Source organism: Pongo pygmaeus, chromosome 8 (genome assembly GCF_028885625.2).
Source record: "Pongo pygmaeus isolate AG05252 chromosome 8, NHGRI_mPonPyg2-v2.0_pri, whole genome shotgun sequence".
Classification (NCBI taxonomy): Eukaryota; Metazoa; Chordata; class Mammalia; order Primates; family Hominidae; genus Pongo; species Pongo pygmaeus.
This window is the reverse complement of record NC_072381.2, coordinates 105,439,883-105,455,181: the sequence shown is the minus strand read 5'-3', so window position 1 is coordinate 105,455,181 and position 15,299 is coordinate 105,439,883. Positions and strand designations below refer to the sequence as shown.

General features: G+C 39.9%; 1 protein-coding gene across 7 annotated transcripts in view; it reads left to right on the top strand.

The window, feature by feature from the left end:
* Positions 1-1,690: 1,690 nt before the first annotated feature.
* Positions 1,691-15,299, top strand: part of ERLIN1 (ER lipid raft associated 1) — a 36,149-nt gene continuing 22,540 nt past the window's right edge. For 3 of the 7 annotated variants that reach the window (XM_054436897.1, XM_054436894.1, XM_063670148.1), the window contains exons 1-7: positions 2,081-2,234; positions 2,501-2,624; positions 4,304-4,385; positions 8,867-8,913; positions 9,921-9,982; positions 12,039-12,164; positions 13,833-13,906. In XM_054436897.1, the coding sequence (XP_054292872.1) occupies positions 2,512-2,624; positions 4,304-4,385; positions 8,867-8,913; positions 9,921-9,982; positions 12,039-12,164; positions 13,833-13,906 (504 nt within the window). In that variant the 5' untranslated portion in view covers positions 2,081-2,234; positions 2,501-2,511. Of the gene's footprint in view, positions 1,951-2,080; positions 2,235-2,500; positions 2,625-4,303; positions 4,386-8,866; positions 8,914-9,920; positions 9,983-12,038; positions 12,165-13,832; positions 13,907-15,299 lie in introns of those variants that run through there. The other 4 variants (XM_063670146.1, XM_054436896.2, XM_054436895.2 and 1 more) reach the window with 3 other exon arrangements.

Genomic DNA, 15,299 nt, shown 5'->3' with positions numbered 1-15,299 from the left:
TGCTCAATTCTTGCCCTATAAACTGATGTCACAGCCCCACCATCCCCATTTTTGCTAGTGGTATCATTTTCCTAGTCAACCAAATTTTTTAGTCATCACATACCACTGTTCGTCATCTGTTATAATAGGCAGTCTCTCTCTTGTTTCCCTAGTTTTAGAAGATTTTAATAATAAACATTTATTGGGTACCTGTTACTTGGAGGGTATTAAGCTAGATGGCAAGATCTGAAACAACATAGGCAGTATAGTAAAAGTGCTTATCTGGGAGTCTGAACATTACAAGCCATCCAAGCATTGCAATTATTAAGGATTATTTTTCAGTGGTCATGCATTTTCTAAATATTTTAATAATTGGTGAAAGATTTGCTATAGAGTGGGGGCCGCTGCTGGTGTGTGGCTGGGGTTATGTCAGGGTAGCCTGATCTATATAATTTGGGCAGATGGTGTGAGTCAGAACAGACTATTACAGTGGGATCCCCAAACTTGCTTTTGATGCATGAGTTGGACCACTATTTTTTGGTGGATAACAACTTTTCAGAGGGGAATGGCAGTTGTGAATTGTATACATTTCATTCTTTAAGCAATATTATGAAAAACTTCAGAGAATGCCTACAGAAAACAGGGTATGGAGCAAGTTATTTTCCATTCTTTTTGCTTTTTGGAAGTTAAAATAGCTAAGCTCTGCAAATATCATTTATTTGGAACAGATAAGGTCCCAGACATTCCTAGATAATAAAAATCAATGAATGATACAGGTAAGTGTATTTATTGAAGGGTGTGGGTAGAGTGGTCTGGGAAGGCTTCCTTTAATGAAGACGGATTGATTCTACTCTTACTTCCACTAAGTAACCCTGGGCCTGCAGTTTCCTAACCACTTGACATCCTTGCCAACAGTCTTTCTCCACTTTCAGCCATTTTATAGATTCATTGGCCCTAAAGCACTGCTTTCCCATACTTCCCTACCCAAGAGGGCAGGGATCCCCAAGCCCTGGGCCGCGGACCGGTACCAGACAGTGGCCTGTTAGGAACCCAGCCGGATAGCAGGAGGTGAGCGGCGGGCGAGTGAGTATTATCGCCTTGAGCTCTGCCTGCTGTCAGATTAGCGAGTGGCATCAGATTCTCATAGGCACGCGAACCCTATTGTGAACTGCACATGTGAGGTTTGCCGGCTCCCTGTGAGAATCTAATGCCTGATGATCTGAGGTGGAACAGTTTCATCCCCAACCCACACACACCCCCACCCCGTCCGTTGGGTTAGAGGACTTTACAACCCTAGTCCACCTTGTGCAGTTATAGTTCCACCTCTAGCCTTTCAAGGCTTAAACCATTAATGCCCTTAATTTCTCTTGTATTCATCTATCTCCCAACTATACCTTTTTCCTTCTCTTTTTTATTTTTGACAATATGTGCACATGGTTTAGAATTTAAAACGAACAGAATATGTAGTGACGCCTACCATAGCACTCCTTCCCATCACAGAAGCCTTCAAGGAAACTGAAGTACTTACTTTGGTCTCCCTGGAGGATTCCCTCCGCCTCCCGCCCCATGTGCTTAGCAATTCTGTTCCTGTAGTCTGGATGGCCTTCATAAAGCCCTCACTGGACCAGCATTCTGGCACATAATAGGAACACTTAAAAAACGAGAGAATGATGCCGTTATATCTAATATCTTCCTCTTCTGAACTTTCACAGCACTTTATTTGCAACAAGTTTACTTGCTCCTGAAGTGCAGGATCTGTGCCGGAAGCAAGTGCGTGCCACACAGTGGGGCTCTGCATACACTGTAAAAGGACAAATAAACGGAACAGCTACCGTTTGGGAGTGAGCGAGTGGGTTCTCTGCACAAGAACCAACCAACCAGTCCCTTGTCCGAAAGGCCGTCTCCTTTTCTCTGCTTCGCTGCTCACTCCAGACCCCCGGCTGTCCTCTTCCGGAGCAGTTAACCAGCAGGGTACAGAAAAAGAGCGACTTGCCTCCAAAGGAGCCTGCGCGGCCCGCGGCTAGGAGAATTTTGTCCCATGCGCTCCCCGTCTCACTAGCCGCGGGCCGGGGCTACGCCGTGTGCGTCCCCGCGCAGCCGCAGTGCCGGGCGAGTGGGCGGGGCCGGCTGTTGGCGGCGGTTGGCTGGGCGCGGGAGTCGGCTGCACGTGCGGGCGGGGGCGATGCGTCACTGATCGGTGAGGCGCGGCCGAGGGGTCGGCTTTCTTCGCGAGCCTGCGGCTGGGCTTCTTCTCAGTTAGTGCCTTCCACCCGGGAGCGACCCTTGGGAGAGGGGGTTTCAGGAAGCTCACCGAGCAGGGGCGGCCCACTGGCCTCCGGGGGCGGAGGAGTTGGCAAGGGGTCAGCGGGCTCCGCCAGAAGGGAAGAATGAGGGGACGGGGGTACTGGACTCCCCGGCTTAGCCTGCAAGAGAGCGCCAAGTTTCCGGAGGGAGAGGGTAGAAACTGGAGGGGGTGGACCTGTCACTCACGGGACTGAGGGTCCTTCTCTCCCGCTCCCAGGAGGAACGAGAATGAATATGACTCAAGCCCGGGTTCTGGTGGCTGCGGTGGTGGGGTTGGTGGCTGTCCTGCTCTACGCCTCCATCCACAAGATTGAGGAGGGCCACCTGGCTGTGTACTACAGGTGAGCGGCATGTGCAGTCAGTTAGGGCTCTAGAGCAGATAAAAAGGGTACTCCAGAGTGGAGCCTGGGAAGTTGTTCCCTCTGCAACGTTCGGGGGCGCATGTCCCATCTCTAGGGAAAGCACGGGGGTCGAAGTGGGCTTTTGCGGAGCACCCTCCAGATGTTGGATAGTTTTAGTGCTATGTTCGTTTTGTTGCAGAGATTAAGTCTCCCTACGGTTATTCCTATACACAGCAAACTCAATTATTTGTAGAAAAATGAAGAAGGAAGAAAGGAAGTAGTCATTCTACCTCTAACTGAAGAGATGGATAAATTATAGTTTGTCCAACTGTACAGGCTTTAGTTTGCCGCTATAGATGCTGTATGTTTATGGTTGTTTCTTAGACTTTTTCATTTAAAAGCTTCCAGTGTCTGGTTACGTCTTGTAACACCATGATGACTATGATGGTGCTTATATCCTTGGATCTCCAGGGACATAAGCACAACACTGATGGGCCATCCTCCTCCCTCCTTACTGTTTCTGTTCAAGTTGGGGACAGGAGTGGTGTGGGAGCTGTTGCTCTCTTGTTGAGCTCGCTTAGCTTTTCCTTCAGCCTAATTACCACAAGTTCCTTTTGATACAGACTAGTAAGAGAGGCCAGTTTGTGGAGAAATTGGGATAATGGTGTATTCAAAAAGAGCGTCAACTTTTTGCTTGTTTCCACTATCCCTCAAAACTGATATTTCTAGTTTCAAATCCATCCTGAATCCTAGAAAAAGAGCAATTTTAATGGTATATCTTAGCAGATGGAGCTCTAGCATAAGAAATTACAGATTGGTCCAGATTTCCTTCCAGTTTAAAAGCATTGTCTTTCTGACAGTAAAACCAGAGAAAGGACATTTCAAGGAATGACTCAAAGAATTAGTGATGAACCTCAAACAGTTGTTCATCTTTTCTTATTATTATGACTTTGCAAACGTGTTTATATTTTCAAGATAGGTAGCTAAATTCTATGAATTTACAAGGTGCAAAATAGGACTTTGTTTTCTTTGCTCCCCAAATGCCTCCTTTTTATAATTTCCAGGGCTTGCTTTCATAGTTTTCACATTCCAGGATTTGGTGAACAAGCCCTTATCCTATTTATTTATATAGTCTTGTCACCCTTCATCTTTTCATGCTAATTTTTTGTTTTTATATAGAAATTTTATGTTCCCGGTATTTTAATTACCTTGTAGATAGATTGAAAGAATTATAAGCCTCAGAAATTTTCTCTTTACTTCAAAGTTTGCGTTGTCTTTTTTCAACCTGGTGATTAAATGTATTATATATTTTGATTTGGCTCTTGTTATGTACAATTAATGTACCTCTACTGAAAGCCATTAGAATTTTTTAAACAAATATTTCTCAGAAGGTTAAAGACCGAGGAGAATCCTTTGAACCTGAGAGCAGTGCTGGAGACCCAGAGGTACGGTTGGTTGAGCTTATGAAACAAGGTGTAACAATGGCAGTTTAATTTGATCTTTTTCCCTTTTTAGGTGTGGAGGTATTTTAAGCAGTTGTTCATTATGAGTAATTCGTATTAGTGAGGCTTTAGTAGGTCAGCAGCATGAGCAAGAGTGAGTATTTATTATAGCATTTTAGATTTGGAAAGATAATTTTTCTTCTTATAATTTTGTCAAATTGAAACATCTTTTTGCAGGGGAGGAGCTTTACTAACTAGCCCCAGTGGACCAGGCTATCATATCATGTTGCCTTTCATTACTACGTTCAGATCTGTGCAGGTGAGTGATTCCTAGGGAAGCCTCCATACCAGATAGACAGGCGTGACAGGAGTTACCACACTTGTGGGTGGAGATAGATTTCCTTATTGCTTAAGCAGATGGTGGTATTTACTTAAATGCAGGAGTTAACGTTCAGAGTACAGTTGTTACAACACAAGTTATGATGTTAAACCACCTCACTTACTTGAAATGAATTAAAGGTTTGAACCAGGAAGCTTGGAAGGACTGACTTCTACCATCTGTATCGTGGTATGTAGCAAATTTTCTGTTGCTGCTGTCACAATAAAAGTAATAATTAGAAACACAACTAAACATACAAACCAGTGATTATGTGGTTTAGAACAGTGTTTGGTTTCCATAGAGGCAGGCTCCTGGGCTACTGTTAACATGGAGGATCAAAATTTTTATACACAGCCTTTCTGCCTCATGTTTTTTTGCCTGGTATATTAAGCACAATTTTATGTGGAACCTTAGTGAATGTTATATTTTGATGGCATCCCGGGGTATTTGAAATAAGTGTCTAATCCTTGAAAAGTGTCTTGGCCATGGGAGACAATAAAATAAGTATCTTTCAATGTAACAAGATGACAAAACCAGGATTAGGCTGTGACCACTTTTGCAAGCCCAGTGTGATCATAAATCTTTGGATTCAGAAGTTTGTCTGCCATCTGCTACTAATTTTTCAGGACTCAGGAAAATACTATGTTATTTAATCTTGTAATCTTATGTCTAGGCTTCCTGCTAAGTGAGAGTTTAATTATAAATTCTTAAATCCCCTAGGTTTTCTTCCTGTCCCCTTTTAGATGGCTTAGGGAAAGAATCGTGTCTACTGAAGTGAAATGTATTCTTCCCCTAATCAAACTGATTTCCATATGTTGTTCCATATTTATTTTATCCATTCTTTCCTTAGTGCATGCCATCACTTCTTTATCTGCCATCTCACTCTCCATTCCTTCTCCTGTCTAAATCTTGCCAGGCTTTTAAAGGCTCGTCCCAGATTCTTCCTCTTCTGATCTATAGCTCTTAAAGTCTATGTTGTAAATTTTGGCCCTTTGTCTTATTTTCTTTAATATTGTCTTGCATTGTTTGCTAAATTTTGTGTGTTTTCTTTCCAGAAAGGCTCCAGTTTTCTTAAAGACAGGAGTTGTAACACATTTATATTTCTGGCTTTCTATTTATGGTGGAAGTTGTTAAATTGAGCTGATTTCTCAGGAAGCAATGTGGTGTAATGAACATGGGGACCTGGCGTTGCCGCCAGTTGGTGGCATGACTTTGGAAAAATTGCTTAACTGTCATAGACTTCAGTTAGTCTTCTGTGAAAGGAGGAATTTTAATTACATGACCTCATCAACAGCCAAAACAATCTATAATAATGTTAGCAATGGCAGCATTAGACCCTTAAAAATCGACTCTAAGGCCGGGCGCAGTGGCTCATGCCTGTAATCCCAGCACTTTGGGAGGCTGAAGCAGGTGGATCGCTTGAGTCTAGGAGTTTGAGACCAGCCTGGGCAACATGGGGGAACTCCGTCTCTTAAAAAAAAAAAAAAATCAAGGCTCTAACAAATAGATCTTGTTCAAAGCCAGGTAGATCTGTCTCTGCCTTCATGCTTAGTATATTAAGTCATACTGATGCAAAAATATAAATAAAGGAGATATAGATAATAGTAAACAGATTTTGGAGTTTAATTGTGTATATATATAACAAATATAGTGTGTGTATATATTTAATAATAAACTATCATAAGAGATGTAAATGAAATTAGTACAGAGACTTCAGTGTAAACTAAAATACTTCGCATTCTACAAAAAAGTTTTACATGGGCTAGAGCCAGCCAGTGTGACTAAATAAGAATGTTCTTTATGTGTAAAACGGTAACATTCTAGGAAATAATTATATTAATAAAACCATATTTAAAAAGTGTTCTTGGCCAGGCGTGGCGGCTCACGCCTGTAATCCCAGCACTTTGGGAGGCCGAGGCAGGCAGATCACTTGAGGTCAGGAGTTCAAGACCAGCCTGACCAACCTGGTCAAACGCCGTGTCTTCAAAAATACAAAAATTAGCTGGGCGTGGTTGTGCGTGCCTGTAATCCCAGCTGTTTGGGAGGCTGAGGCAGGAGAATCGCTTGAACCTGGGAGACCGAGGTTGCAGTGAGCCGAGATCGTACCCTTGCATTCCAGCCTGGGCGACAGAGCAAGACTGTCTCAAAAAAAAAAAAAAAAAGTGTTCTTAGGAGAGTAAGACATAAATTTATTTTTAGGAATTTTTGGAACGTATTAGAAGGCATAGTCCAGATAAACAAATGGTTTAACAAACTTGGCAATTGAAAGGAATGTATATAAATGTGAAATTCCATATATGATGTAAAAAGAAAAAGCAGTAGAGAAATTATATGAAAACCTTCAGCCTTCATAAAGTAACCATAGATTCACTTTTTAAATAAATTTTTTGTCATACTGGGAAAGTAATTTTTAAGAGGACATAAAAGAAATATAAAAGTACATAAAGATAGGGTGTTAAATGTAAGATTTAACATTTGAACTCTTTCCTAATTCTTCTCAGTTTGAAAATTGGCTAGAGAATATCCTTTTGGTTTAAATAGGAATGTGTATTTAAAGTTGGTGTGGAATATGGAAACTGAATTAATGTTTTAAAGAAAATAAATAGAATTTGTCTCTTCATCAATCCCCTTAACCTAGAACTGCTACCAATGTTTACTGTCATTCTAATGTCTCAACCTAAGAGTTATTTTTTATTCTTTCCCCTCCTGGAATTTTATATCAGCCAAGTATCAGATACCTCCTCTATTATGTCTGGATTGACAGCTTTCATGGCCTTTACTGAATTAATCTAAATAAATTAATTATTTAGCTTCTCAGCTGGTTTTCTTACCTCCATATAAGATGGAGAATGAGAACTACATCACATGTGAGAAAAGGAATTAAGTAAGCATATTTTTGAATGGTTCGTTTTGTGACTGTATATAAGGTGAACTAGGGAGAGCCCAAACTCCCCAGCCAGCATTCAGGGCCCTCTATCTAGTATCACCATGGTCTCTTGTCAGAATTTCATCTTTCATCCAAATTGTCCCTTCTGCTCCAGGCAAGCCGATCTACTTTCGTTCGCCTATACACGTATTGTCTTCAACTGTGTGTATTTCAGTAGGATATTTATTGAGCTTAAGATGTTCCTCTGCCTCATCTGTTCCTGTTTCTCCCACTCTAGACCTGGCTTATAAATCCTTCACCTCAGAGAGCTTTTCAAACTACTGTTTTTTTCACTTTCTGTAATTTACCACTTTTAACAGTTCAGTTTATAATTTGTGTTTTTGGTTTTGTTTTGTTTTGTACCTGTTGATGGATTGCATTGTAAGGTTTTGTCTCCTGTGCTGGATCGTGAACTCTTTGGAAACAGGGACTGTGATTCCTTTTTCCTTTGCTTTGTGCTTGATAAGATGCAGTGTGTCTAGAATGTACTCATTAGGTGCTGACCTATTTGAGGTCTTAGAGTACAGCAGGAAGTCATTCATTCTGTATCTGAACAAAGGTGTGACAAGGGCAAAGCAATTAAGTACCAGATTGTTGGTTCACCAGGAGGAAGCAGTACTGGTGGTAGCACTTCTATTAAAAAGGAAACTGAATAGGACATGTGAGAGATCACTAGGTACTAAACTAAAATGTTGACAACAGCTTTAGAGAAGAAAGGTTGCTGTTGGATTCAACGGCAGCTGTGAGTCTTAGAGTACTTGTATGCATATAATCTCTTTTATCTTCAACATAAATAGTAATATTAGCAGTGGAATCAAAGTTCAGAGTGCAAGTCCTAGCCATAGTATCTATGTGAGCAAGCTGTGTTGTTTACAACCCCTGGCCAGCTCCAGGCAAGTAAGGGACTCTGGAAGAGTTTTCTACTTATTAGCAGACTGAACATTGAACCTTTCCCAGTGAATCTTGATTCAAACATTCGCTGTAGGCCGGGCACAGTGGCTCCACGCCTGTAATCCCAGCACTTTGGGAAGCCAAGGTGGGTGGATCACTTGAGGCCAGGAGTTCAAGACCAGCCTGGCCAACATGGTGAAACCTCATCTTTACTAAAAATACAAAAATTAGCTGAGCGTGGTGGTGCATACCTGTAATCCCAGCTACTTGGGAGGCTGGGGCACAAGAACCGCCTGAACCCAGGAGGCAGAGGTTGCAGTGAGCCAAGATTGCACCACTGCATTCCAGCCTGGGTGACAAAGCAAGACTCTGTCTCTAAAAAAAAAAAAAAAATTGCTGTAAAATATTTTCTGTCTCAAGTCTTTCATTTCTACTAGAATACAAAAGGAAATGACTGTTCTGAGAGCTAATCTTTGGGAACTGAAATTGTGATGGAGCTCTGCTGTACTTACTGTCAGCAGCTTTCCAGAGATTTGCCTCTGGTACCAGTAGTTTTTTGACAATGTGTGTCTTGAGTGTTGATGAGATATCTTTTCCTCCCTAGACAACACTACAAACTGATGAAGTTAAAAATGTGCCTTGTGGAACAAGGTAAGCTTTCTGTTTGCCTACGAGCCTCCCTTTAGCTCAGACAGAGTTTCTGTTCCTACAGCTATGATCACTTAGACATCTCTCAAATAGGCATGATAGTTAACCCAAGGGGATTTCTGATCTGAGCATTGTTTGAGCAAAGGCCTATCTCCAAATAGGAGCTTTTCCATCTTAAGAACCATTATTGTTCTTATGGTATTATTGGAAAAAACTGGAGTTTTAGAGCAAGTAGACCTAACTGTGTATTAGCACTGCTGAATTTGCTTTATTGACTATTTTTTAAAGACTTTATTTTTTACAGCAGTTTTAGGTTTATAGTGAAATTGAGCAAAAAGTACAGACAGTTTTTATATACCTCTTTCCCCAACACATTCCTTTATTGACACTTTAAAGGTTAGTTTCCTCATTTATAAAAGGCAGTAAAGTCTACCTTGCAGAGTTGTTGTAAGGATTAGAATTACCGTATATGAAATGCCTAACCAGTACTTGGCCCAGAATAGGTGCTTAATAAAACATAGTTTAAAATTAATCATCCCACCTTCTTCTCATCTGTAGTGTTAAATGCCATCTAATTTAGAGTTTCTGATTCAATAGGTCTGGAGTGAGGCCTGAGAATTTGCATTTCTAACAAAAGTTCCTGGGTGATGCTGATACTGCTGGTTTGAAGACCTCACTTTGAGAATTGCTGTCCTAAAGAGGTTTAGGGAAAGAAAGGCAAGCAGGGCCCAAATTATTTCTAGGGTATAATCACTGCATTGAATTGTATCAAAAGAAAAATGTGAAGTTCAAGGTATTTTTTAAATTACTTATTTTAAATGACTATTACAAGCATACAAAAGACATTGACATCTATAGAGGGACAGAAATGCTATGAAAAAGGAAGCGAACTCTTTCTGTGTTTTAAGTGAATATTAGTATGTTTGATTATCAGCTTCTCCCCAGGTCTGTCTATAACTGTGTTTTATGGATTGCCTTTAGTAGTTCACACTTTTTTTCTTTGTTTTTAGTGGTGGGGTCATGATCTATATTGACCGAATAGAAGTGGTTAATATGTTGGCTCCTTATGCAGGTATGTTACCCATCTACCTGTGGTTTTTATAGTTATAGCCAGAGGATTTATAGCTGAGAGATTCTTGGAGGAATAGAAGGGTACTTTGAAAGTTTTATGACTTCATTGATCACTGTTTAATAAATTTCTGGGGAATAGAGGCAAAAATAGGTCAGAAGTTCTGGACAGAGTTGACTTTCTGCAACTGTATGAGTTACTCTTCTCTGAGTTTAGTGTTTCTAAGAGCAAAATGGTCATTGGTTATTTCTAGAATAGGAAAGTAGTATTTTATCCAGTCAGGATGAGAGATAATTTCCTTGAGTGTTAGAAATCTGTAACTGATCAATTCCTTGGCCCACACTGATTTGCCATCAAAGAGAAGTATTTTCTAGTTGAGATTTGCTATAATTTGCAAAGCAGTCTGAAAGCCTTCAGTGTGGGGAAAGCATTTTCTTGATAAAAGATGAAAACCTACAGATATGGGGTGGGTAGGTACTGTTGTAATTAAGAACTTAATTAGAAGCCCTGAAGAAAGATACGCCGTTTTATATGCATGCTTGTTAATAAAACTGGCATGTCTAGTAGGTACAGAATATTGTGTTTGGCAAGAATAATTTGAAAAGGTGAAATTATAGCCTTTGCCTTCAGGGGTTTTAATTTTACTTGAGAAGACATAATACAGACCTAAAAAAGGATATATTGGGATGTAAGGTCATAATAAATTTCACATCACCGGTACAGGCACAAATAGTGAAAAGATTTCAGAGTAGAGAGCAGGCGTATTACTGTCAAGGGCATTTGGATTATATTTTTCAGAGATTAAGCATTTTCTTGTCTTTTTTTCATCTCCTTTCCTTGAGCACAAATCACTGGAATGGATTATGATTGAAAAAGGGAAGGGACTGATGATTCTTTAACCAGAGATTAAATAGGAAACTATTTAGATATAATTCATTTGGGAAATGATCAAGCAAATGATTTAGTCATTAAGTATTTATTAATGACCTGTCCATTAATTTTTTTTCTTTTTTGAGATGGAGTCTTGCTGTCACCCAGGCTGGAGTGCAGTGGCACGATCTCAGCTCAGTGCAACCTCTGCCTTTTGGGTTCGCGCAATTCTCCTGCCTCAGCCTCCCTAGTAGCTGGGACTACAGGTGTATGCCTCTACACCAGGCTAATTTTTGTATCTTTAGTAGAGACAGTGTTTCACCATGTTGGCCAGGCTGGTCTTGAACTCCTGACTCAAATGATCCACCCACCTCAGCCTCCCAAAGTGCTGGGATTACAGGCATGAGCCATCGCGCCCAGTCGTGATTTGAAATCCAGTTGCGTATAATATCCCACATGGGAAGGCCAGTGGAGCAAATTCTTGGATCTGAAGACAGAAGTAGAAAGCAGCATGTTTTTGTAGATAAAGAACAGGTTCTGACATGGTCTAGTATGTACCTTTTGGGCATTTCTAAAATTCTCTGTTTCTTAGTTTCCTAATGCAAATTTAGGAGAATTCAGTGCTAATTTATGTAAATTACCTGATATAAAGCCCAGCTTGGTTAATGTTTTAACAACTTTAAAAAATTGCCTTTTTAAAAATGGTCTTTTGCAACTGCTTTCTTCTTTTATTTCTACTGTGCCTCAGTTTGCCTAGTTTCTCTTTACCTCTTAGCTAAACTTTTGCAGTAATTGCCTTATGCTTTCCCTGCCTCTGATCTCTATGCCTCTCAGTTCATCTTCACACTGCTGGCCAAAGCATAAATCTGACTGTCATGCCCTTGCTTGAAAACTTTGATACTTCCTTATTACCTCCAAAATAATGGATACTTTAGTGTGGACTTTAAAGTTAGCCCGTTTGACAGGCTAACCAGCAGATGTTTGGCATTAGTATTACAAATGCAAGGGTATTTGGAAAATTGAGCACAAGCAACACATCAAGATTTGTTAGTTGTGGTTTTTGGTTTCACTGTTTTGTTGGCACTTTTCCTCATGCGTAATATATCACCCTGACTTTTACCCTGGCTGAATTTGAAGGTACCTGTGTCATTGTTGGGTAAAACAAACGTGGGTTGTACCTCTTCTTCAGTGTTTGATATCGTGAGGAACTATACTGCAGATTATGACAAGACCTTAATCTTCAATAAAATCCACCATGAGCTGAACCAGTTCTGCAGTGCCCACACACTTCAGGAAGTTTACATTGAATTGTTTGGTAAGTGTCTTAATTCTCATGTATGTAAATAGCCAATTGGAAATCTAGTTCAACTTACTTATTGAGGTTATATTGGTAAACCTTAGTGCTATTTAAGCATTTCTTCTGAATTTATCATAGAGCAATTGTCTTTAAAATATTTTTTATCTTAAGTTTAAAATTTTTTATATAACTTGTTAGAGATTGGAAAAACTACTCACAGACTGTATTCTGTTTTTACTGTAATAACTTATTGAAAATTAGCTTTATTGGTGTTTTAATCGATAATTTGAAGAATTTAGAAACCTGTGTCTTGAGGCTCCCATTTTTGATGATTTGGTAGGAGACTGACAGGACTCAGCATATAGTTGTGTTCACAGCTAAGATTTATTACAGCCAAGGGGTACAAAGAAAAATCAGCGAGAGGAAAAGGCACACCAGCAAAGTGCAGAGGAAAGCAGATGCAGGCTTCTAAGAGTCAAACATGTGCCTAATTCCCACAGCAACAAGCTGTGACAACACATGTGAAATGTTGTCTACTAGGGAAGCTCATTGGAGACTCATTGCCCAGGGTTTTCACTGGGGGCTGATTATGTAGGCACCCTCTGCCTACCACATATCAAAATTCCAGACTCCTGGAAGGAATGCAGGTGTTTGGCATAAACCACATTGTATAAACATTTCACAGCAAGTCAATTGTATTAGCTCTGGGGATGGTGGGACCCTTCTACAAATCCAAGTTCCTAGGTGCCAACCAAGGACGAGTTTACAAAAGGCCTTTCTAAGGATCGTAGTATCAGCCCTGCTTTCTTAACTCACTTCTGTACAACTTACTTCTCATTTATGATAGTGGAAGTTCTGACCAGGGAATGAGCTGTTGCTGTTGGTAGCTCACTTTTCCCTCCTGAAATTTTTAGTGAATTTCTAAGATGAAGGAATAAGCAAGAGTAATCAATTTAAAATCTACCAATTGAGTCCTCTTTGGTGATTGTCAACCACTGAAGTGGCATATGAGGAAACTGATGGGTCCTGCTTTGTCTCACCACCAGTCATTTAAATAGCGAAAGTACCATTGAGGTGAATAGAAAGTGCATAGTTACAAGCCCAAGTGTTCATGCTGTGTGTACTTCAAATACTTTTCTATGAGCTTCTCTCTCTCTCTCTCTCTCTCTCTCTTTCTCTAAATCCAAAATAACAGTGAGGCTGAGATCCATGGAAATGAAGTTGTTATTTGGGAATTTGAGTAAAGATTTACTGAACATAGAAATTTGTTTTTCTTTGAGAATCAGGATACATATTGAGTAAGAGCCCTGAATTAAGATACTAGAGATCCAGATTCTCCATTTATTAGATCAACATATTTTACCCAGTAGTTGTTTATCCAGTAAATAAGTCTAATAAGTTACCCAGTAAAAAAGCTTATCCATAGTTAAGTAATACATTTAGTGGGTGAACTTATTGGATAAACAGACTATCTGCTTGTCATCTTCGTTTCTTAATTTCTTTATTAGATAATTCCTCAAAATTTTTTTCCCACACAAAAGGGAAGAAAAGGCAGTTTAAGCTCTGTAAAAGAATAGTACTGTGGAAACTTTAGGTCTAATAATGATTAGTTTTGTTTCATTATGAATACAATGTAAAAAAAAAATTGACTATCACGAGATCTGTTGTTCTTGGCTTAAAAAACAGATCAAATAGATGAAAACCTGAAGCAAGCTCTGCAGAAAGACTTAAACCTCATGGCCCCAGGTCTCACTATACAGGTAAGTTCTTTTCCTAGGGAAGTTCTCTGGGGATTTTGAGAGCTTTGAGTTTGTTCCTCCTTTCATTGGATTGTTTATTCAGCAATTATTTGAGATGCTATGGTGATTTATAGAATACCTTTCTCAATTTGACTTTAGATCTCTGCCAAAATAAAATACTCTCGTAGCTTACTATGGGTGACATTTGTGAACTCCTAGAGGGAGCTGATAAGCTGAGGCTCTTACAAGGAAGTAAAATTCATATTTCTGCCATGTATGAAGCATTAAGATACGGTAATGGTTATAAATCAGTGTAAGCATAACTCCTGCCCTCTGTAAGATTATGAAAAGGGAGTTCAAGTGTAAGATTTGAACAATTCTGGACAAAGTAGTTATCACAAAGTATTAATCGACAGATGAATCTATTGAATGATTATTGCTGTAAGAGTAAGTGAACATTGGAAGACAGCGTGTCCAGGAGAGGGCTGTGATTGAGTTGAGATTTTTAAGTAGGTTTGGAAAAATTAATTGGATTTAAATGGGGGAAGAATGAGAAAGGTATTTCAAGTGGGAGGGAGAGCCCTAGTAAAAGCAAGGTAGCAGATGAATTTAGTGGTAGTGGTGATGGTGACGTTGGGAAATAGAATGGTGAGAGGTTTTACCCCTGCTTTTTTTTGGGTCACTGTGTTTTCCAGATTGTGGGTTGTAAAATCAACTTTAGTGAGTCATGAACAGCATTTTAAATAAAATGGAATAGAATAGGAAAAGAAATGGCATGTAATAAGTTTAAATATTCTGTGACACTTGTGTTTCACAGTGTGGCGGGGTAGGTGTTTATATTGGACGTCAGTGCAAAATGTGTTTCTTACTGTGTCCACAGTAACATTTGAAAGCCACTGCTCTGGATCCAGATGACCTAAGAAGTTGTATTGAGGCTTCTCTAGTGTCCTTTCTCAGGAGCTCTAGGAGACCAGTTGATTGTTGATTGTTGTGATGAACATTACTGCAACTAAAGCTTATCACGTCTCTCAATTCTTTACGCTTAGCACCACTGCTACTGAGAGTGTGCGCTCACTGTGATTGTATGTGTTCGTGCTTCTCATAAACAAGACTGAAAGATAGGTGGGGTTTTCCTCATGGCCTCATTCATGCAATGTGATTATCTCAGACAGGCGCCTGAGGGTGAGCCACCAGAGTTAAGGGGTCGTTTGAAATGTCCAGAGGTAACTTTGTAAAATCCTCTGAGTTGTTCAAGTCAGTTGTAGCTGGAGTAGCTTTTTAATTTTAAATATAGTGAATGTGAAGGTCAGCTCTTAGATTCTGCCCAGGGTGTTACTCAGAGATCTAGCTGATTTAACGATTGTTTAGAATTCCTTGCCTTATATTACTTAGCCATTTTTCTGTTCCCAGTTTT